The sequence below is a fragment of the Saccostrea echinata genome, unplaced genomic scaffold (assembly GCF_033153115.1).
Source record: "Saccostrea echinata isolate AGI-Se365-2 ecotype Australia unplaced genomic scaffold, CSIRO_AGI_Sech_v1 ptg000030l, whole genome shotgun sequence".
Classification (NCBI taxonomy): domain Eukaryota; kingdom Metazoa; phylum Mollusca; class Bivalvia; order Ostreida; family Ostreidae; genus Saccostrea; species Saccostrea echinata.
In genome coordinates, this window is record NW_026889779.1 from 4,693,998 (window position 1) to 4,701,458 (window position 7,461).

Below are 7,461 nucleotides of genomic sequence, written 5' to 3' on the forward strand. Positions count from 1 at the left end.
AATTATAATTTAACATCCCTGTATCCTCCTTTTACGTATACCTCAGGTGAAAATTTTGGTACACGAGCCTTTTGAATTATAATTCTAATTCTTTTTAACCAAAAAAGAAAAATACATGTATATCCCTACCAAAATCTACAAGGAGTCATTATTCTACTGGAGTCATTTTTCTTCACGTAGATTTTAAGGGAGATGCCACTTATTCTACAGGCAAAAGGGTCATTTTTCTACGTCGAATAATGACTGGGGGTCATTTTTCGACGTAGAAAAATGACCCCCAATCATTATTCTACGGGGGTCATTATTCGTCTTTACATCGACGTGAAGCATCGTAGAAGTTCATATCCTCATGAATTTTCAAAAAATAAATTCATTTCTTAAATGAAGGTCACCCTTGACACTGTTCATATCAAGGGTTTCTTGAAAGGTATATTTTACAATATTTCAAAACCACCTTAACTTAAATCAATAATAGTTTATAATGTTTTAAAAATGGCAATAAATATGGTCTTATTTAAAGCAAAATAGTTTAAATTAATATATATATATATATATATATATATATATATATATATATATATATATATATATATATATATATATATATATATATATATATATATATATATATATTTACATATACCAATTAAAGCGTATAAATTAAAATATGACCTTTCTGAACTCATTAAAAAAGCATAGAAATATTTTAAACGGGCAAATAAAATATTTTCTTGTATCAAACTTTTTTATGAATTAGTTGCTGTTCAGTTAGAAGTATATTGAATTCGAAGATAACAAAAGTAATCAAACTCAAAAGTCCATTGGAACAATTCACACTGAGAGCAGACCAAACATTAAAGGTAAGATCAGGTGTCATGAAGGTGTAAGCATCCCGTGTCAACCCTTCACACCCGCTGTTTGCTCCATGTCATGATCGGGTAAACGAAAAAAAAAACCGTAGACAATTCAGTGTGAAAATAATGGCCTAACAATTTGTTCGAAAGTCAACAGTCAACATTCGACTTAATGATAGATTGTATTTGCTAACATGCTCATTGCATAGAATATGCAAAATGTTGACTGAAAACGAGACTGTTGATATCTTTGTATCATCAACTTATTTGTTATTCGTTTTAGAAATAGTTCGTACGTAGAATATGCTCTTGCTGGGAGACATAAACTCCACGCACCGGTCATAATGGTATATTACTACATAAAAATGGAAGTTGAAAGAAAAGTTGGTTATGACGTTTCTCATAAAGTTTATTGTTAGTTTGCCATTAATGTCTTTCTCTAACAAAATATCTAAATATGAAACGGATGTGTCAGACTCTGTGGTGTCTTTTATTTCAAGTTCAAAGGGATATATCGAATCAAACTAGCAATGAAAAAGAAAATTGTTAATTGATAAAACGTCCTCGATATATCTTAATGTCGAATTTAAAGTCACAATGAGAAATTTCTTTTTATTCAAAATGTTTGAACAAATTCTGCTTCATATTAATACAAAACTGGGTGTCAGATCTTTTCTCTCTAAAACTTTTTCTCTCCTAGGTTATTTTTCTCTACTACCATTTCACGGTAGGTCATTTCACCCCATTTTTAATCTGGTCAAATAAAATTATGTTCAACTCCATTCTTGTGTTATTAACTCTTATCTGGTCAAATGAATTAATTTATGACTCACGTCATATGTACATGTATCAAGTTCAACCCAGTGCACAAGATGTAGCCCGGAAAGAAAAATTCGTTGTTTCTTCTGTATTTTTCTGGTAAATGTTCGGATTTCTACTGTAGTCCTATCGAGACTCAATGATAAGAGACAATGCATTATTTAATCGGAGATAATGTACTCTTTGGAAACATTTGGTTTTATATCGTAGTGATTTTTTTATTCGACCTTTTCTGATATCGTAAAAGCGGAATTTTCACCAAAACTTTGTCCTTAAAAATGGGAATATAATTTTAACCATTTTATGATTCTGATAAGATAAGGATTGTCTCCAGTGTGGAATGATCTATACATTCTAGCTAATGATCACAAAATTGAATACTCGCAAAAGTTTTGGAAAGCATCATTTAAGTACAATGATGATAATTTCCGCTTCAATTAATTATCCAAGTACCAAAACACAAAATATACTTGGAATTTAAGTGTATGATGTCTTGTTATTGAGAAATGACAAGATAGTCCTAAATTGAAGTATAATTGTCATCATTGAGAAAATCTTCAAGCACTTAATAATGCTATCACTTATCCAAACGACGGAAAAAATATTTCAAACTTGCGTCTATTTCTGGCGAACTGATTAGAAAAACATAATAGACAACAAGTTTGAAGGAAAGTTCCTCGTCTTACAATATCTTCAGAAAATAAAGAAATTAAAGGACCTGAAGTCCCTACTTACACAGAGTGGTATAAATACCGCCTATGATACTTATGTATCATTAATTACATCCATACATTGACGTGCTGCTATGAATGCCATTGTTTTCTTTATACTGGTGTTCGCCACCCTCGTAAATTCTGCGATTTTCTCACTTCTCACAGATGGCGAGCTCAATTCTACAGAAATAGACGCTAGTAAGATGGAAACTCAAAATGTTGATGTTTTCAGACAACTTTTGAACCAAGAAACTATTATCAGAATGACCTTGGTTAAAAATGTCCATGCCCTGATGAAAGACATGTTGACTCTCAAGGAAGACCTCGCTGAAGCTGAAAGCAAGATTTCCGCAATGCACGCATCCTTTGGAAACGAAATATCAGAACTGAAAAAGGATTTGGAGTTGTTGAAACTTGAGAACAATATATTAAAGAACGAAAGCAGTGAAAGCAAGAAATATCTTAAAACAGTAGGCGAAAATATCACTAAGATTTCGAAAAATCAAGAAAAATATAAAAGAACTGCAGAGGCTAAACTGCAAATGTATGAGAGAAATATTTCAGATGTTTTGGCAGACATTAAGATCGAGGTTCGTTATTTGTCGATCACGTTGCTGGATTTAAAAGCACATACAGAAACCGCCGAGAACAACATTTCTGTTTCCATTGCTGAAAAGATTGGGGCGATTTACAAGTCCATGAATAATTCACTTGACAGTTTCAATGAAAAGTTAATGGCCACAGAAAGCAAATTTTCAGTTGCTGTTTCCGAACTTAAGAAGTCACAAGTTGATGTCAAAGCAAAATTTTCTGGTAAGGTTTGAACACCAGTCTTTTTTTTTTAATTCCAGAGTAAAGAGTCACTCTACAAAAACAATACAAAATAGAAATTTTGCTATCGTAAGCAATAGCATATATTACCTCCGAATTAAGCCAGCAGTGAAATATAGGAGTTAAGAGCAGAGTAAACAAATACTATTTCATAATTTTGCAAAATTTAAAATTTTCAAAAAATAAATTATTTCATTTTGTTTCCATAGCCACGAAAACAATATTAAAACCTTGACACTTGGGGAGAGACTCATACATCAATATTATGCAATTTGAAATATTTTTATAGGGAAAAAAATCAAATAAAAAGAATAATTTATCCTTTTTTCACATGGCAGCAGTAAAAAAAGATGCTTAACTAATTCCAATTTTTAAGCAGATATCAGTTTGATTTGATGCAAGGAATTATCTTTTGGGAAAGCAGAATTAGTACCTTCATATTTCATCTATTTCAGTGGATCAACTGTGGCCATTGTGAAAATTTTAAAATGTCGCAAGCACAAATAGACTTGGGGATTTTTAATACTGTGAAGTTTCATTAAAGTTGTACAATCCATCTTCAAGAACTCCTGCGCACAAAATTAGAGGTGGAACAATATCAAGGTGTCCCCGATTTCGTTCGAGGTGACATGAAAATAAGTATTCATACATTAAAAAGATAATTTTCTTCTATAACATTTGCAATATACTAATAGTTATTTTCACATGTAAGTCAAGGTTCATCCCCAATCATGCGCAAAAAATTTTGCGCCGTAAATTGCACCATATTTGCATTTCGGGATCTGTAGCGTTATGGTCAAAGACTATAATATAAAACCATAACGCTACAGTTCTGCAGCTAAGTCAAGGTCAGGTTGTTACACCTGGATTGATGAAAAAGGTGAAGCTAACGAATAATAATCAATCTCATAAATCGTGATCTGTAAATACTAAATAACGATACGAATCGTGAAAACAAAATAACAACAACAACAACAAAAAAAAAATACGACTAAAGAAAAAAATGCATAATGATTATACGATAAATGTAAGGTTACCCTTCCAGTGTTCGTGTCAGTCGTTATGTGTACATCATATTGAGAGCCTTTTTTTTTTTTCTATAAATGCATTGAAAAGTTTCAAATTTTATTTTATAGATGAAATGAACACCACGATCAACAGTCTGAAAGACGAACGAAAGCAGTCTCAATTGGAACAACTGAAGTTATCTTCTACTGTGAAATCTCTTGAGATGTTCCGAATGAATATGACGAATAAAAATTGCGGTACTATCACCTTTACATTTTATCTTAGGCAAAAGGTTAAATGTGGTTTTTTGATGATATAGTGTCTGTCCTTTTTCTGTTTCGAAGGAAACTTTTTGCATTTTTTTCACCTTTTCCTCAGATCATGACAGTTTCAACCTCCATTTGATAAAGATCATTCTATTCATATGTACATTGTATAGAATCTTTTCAAACATTTTCGCAAAAAACAATTATTAAGTTTGTCATATTAATACTCAAACATCAAAATGTTTTGAATATAAAGGTGATATCATATGATTATCTTATATTCAAGTATCCTCGTCTCTTTGTAGATTTTAATTTGAAAAAAAGATACGATCTCCAGAGTTACCGAGAATAGAATTTTAAAATGCTTATTTTCCCTGGAGTAAATTTCTTAATTTAAGAGAATTAACTTGTGAAAATAACAAAAAAATTAAGATAATACTTTTTCTAGTATTAGAAAAAAGATATCAATATACAAAATACTGTAAACTCAAATTGTTCAAGTCACGAGCTTCAACTCCGAGAAAGGTGACTAGCAGTTACTGTTAGGTGAATATCAGTTACTGTTAGGTGACCCACTAGCAGGTGAGTATTGTGGCGTTTGCTGATATTAACATTTATTGTTATAAACCAACCATTTATACTCAATGCAGATTCAACCACAGGCCTTTCACATTAGTGTAATCTTTTTGTGTGTGTGTGTACACGTACAAAGTGAGTAAGGTTGTGCAAACTTTGAATTTTCTTGTCACAATCAAAAAGCAATATTTTTAAAGTGCTTTATATACAAAAGGAGCATTTTATTTCAAAGAATAAAGGTATATTTACCTTTAAGTATAAGAATTAAAATATGAAAAAAATGTATTACAGGTAAAAGCAATTACCAGAATAGTGCGAGTGAAATGAAATTTGGAATATCTCATTGTCACAAAGAGTGCAGCGAATAGATAGTTTTCCCTTACGAGTTACATCCATTGGCCGCCATCTTGGGAGTCTAAATAGCGAATTTTCCTCTTTGAGTAACCAATTTAGAAAAACAAGGGCAAAAAATCTTTAAAATACTAAAATATCGAATTAAAGGAAGCTTATGTTAACATAAATTCGCAAGAAAAATTGTGTTATCTTTACCCAATTGCCCAGTATGACAAGTTAAAATTGGTTGCATAAGGAAGGAATTCGGGCTTGTATACCTCCAGTATAATGATCAACTGGAAATAACTCTTGCTAAAATCGTATCTATCGAAAACTATCTATTACATTATACAAAATTCTATTGCCATTAAACCCTGTCACCTTTGATACTTTTCTTGTTTAATTAAATTAAGCCTACATAATTCTTTGTTTTGTAAGAAAAAATGGGTTTTATGGTCTTCTATAAATGCATAAAATTGACAATTCCATTAGTGTCCAGAATCATGTTTAAGTACATTCAATCGTGAAAATCGTAAGCATAAATTCTACAAAGCAGTCAATTCCCTCATTATAATAATAACTTCATTCATTTCATTTATCAGACCTCTCGAAGAAAGTGGGTTTCACCGCCGTGGTAACGTCCTCCAACACAGGCTGGAACAGTGGAACACTGGTATTTCCCGCCGTGATAACAAACATTGGTGTCGGGTATAATTCAAGTACAGGTGTCTTCACAGCACCCTTCGATGGAAACTACGTCTTTTTTCTTACAGTTCTGGAATACAGTAACCAGTATAGTGCGGTAGACATTGTTTTAAATGGGATTTCAAAAGTTCGAAGTATTGGAGACTCAAACGCAAAGTATCAAACGGGAGTAAACTTGGTCGTTCTGCGCCTTCAGAGAGGTGACAGGGTGTGGGCCAGATATTTCAATGGTAGAGGTTACTACTCTGCGACCATCCCCACAACAACCTTCTCTGGTTTCATCCTTTGAATTATTTTTTTGCAAGAATAAGTATAAGCTGGAAGGTTTTAAAATTGAAATAAAACACTATGAATTCTAGCATAATCTTCGACAGAATTCATAAAACTAATGAACATTTTGTCGCCAAGTTTTTTGTTTGTTTGGTTGGTAATTGTTTAAGGTCCGCCTCGAAAATTTTCACTGATATGGAGACGCCACCACTTGTCGGTGGAGAGCTGCAAATTTTGATCTACATGTATACTCGGCACTTAGGGCCATTGAGCAGTGAGGGATCTTTTTCGTGCCAGCACCTACTGCGACACGTGACCTAGGTTTATACGGTCTCATCCGAAGGACCGGTCTCCACGTTCCACAGTGGGATTCGAACCCGCGACATAAGGATCAACTCTCTAGAGCGAACGCTCTAACCACTGCGCCACGCGAGTGACTTGTAGCTTCCCTTTAAAAATAATATTTTTTTCAGTATGAATAAACTTAAAGTTTGTCTTTACATTTCCAATCCCTCTATTTTCAGTCAAAGCACTTTCACGTGCACTTCGATACTTTAAAAAAAGAAAACTCTTATAAAAATAATTTTGACAATTTTAGGAAAAAAACTTTGCTTTAACAGTTGTTTGCAATATAAGATAAACGTGTTTCTAGTTTTTGATAGACAAAAATATAGTTATTTTGCAATTCCCGGAATTTTTACTTGTTAAATGTATAATTGTACACTTAAATACAAATGAAACTACATTTCATTGACAAATTTGATAAAGATGAATATATAAACACTTTCAAAATCGTGACACTAGGTTCTAATTCTTGTCCGAGTTTAGACAAATCAGCCATTATGAGATTGTTAAAATCTTGTCACAGGAGGCCTTGCCTGAAATGAAGCTAAATTTTTCATATTTTCTTCCTCTATGTTTCATTTATATGACCTTTACTCAAGGTCGTTCAATCAATAATGCAACAAACAGTGTATCATAGTAAATATAGATTTATTTTATTTCATTTTTTCGCAGTTGAAACGTTCTATTAAAGAGCTCCTAATCACAGAAAACCCCATGATTTTTCCTATTGTCCTCGCAAAG

At 32.4% G+C, this 7,461-nt stretch overlaps 1 protein-coding gene across 1 annotated transcript; it reads left to right on the plus strand.

Moving 5' to 3' along the window:
- The first annotated feature begins 2,457 nt into the window (after positions 1-2,457).
- Positions 2,458-6,643, plus strand: LOC133196238 (uncharacterized). The gene is made up of 3 exons (XM_061332155.1): positions 2,458-3,199; positions 4,354-4,482; positions 6,003-6,643. Exons 1-3 carry the CDS (start codon positions 2,479-2,481, stop codon positions 6,392-6,394), a joined length of 1,242 nt encoding a protein of 413 aa, XP_061188139.1. The 5' UTR covers positions 2,458-2,478; the 3' UTR covers positions 6,395-6,643.
- The last annotated feature ends 818 nt before the right edge of the window (positions 6,644-7,461 follow it).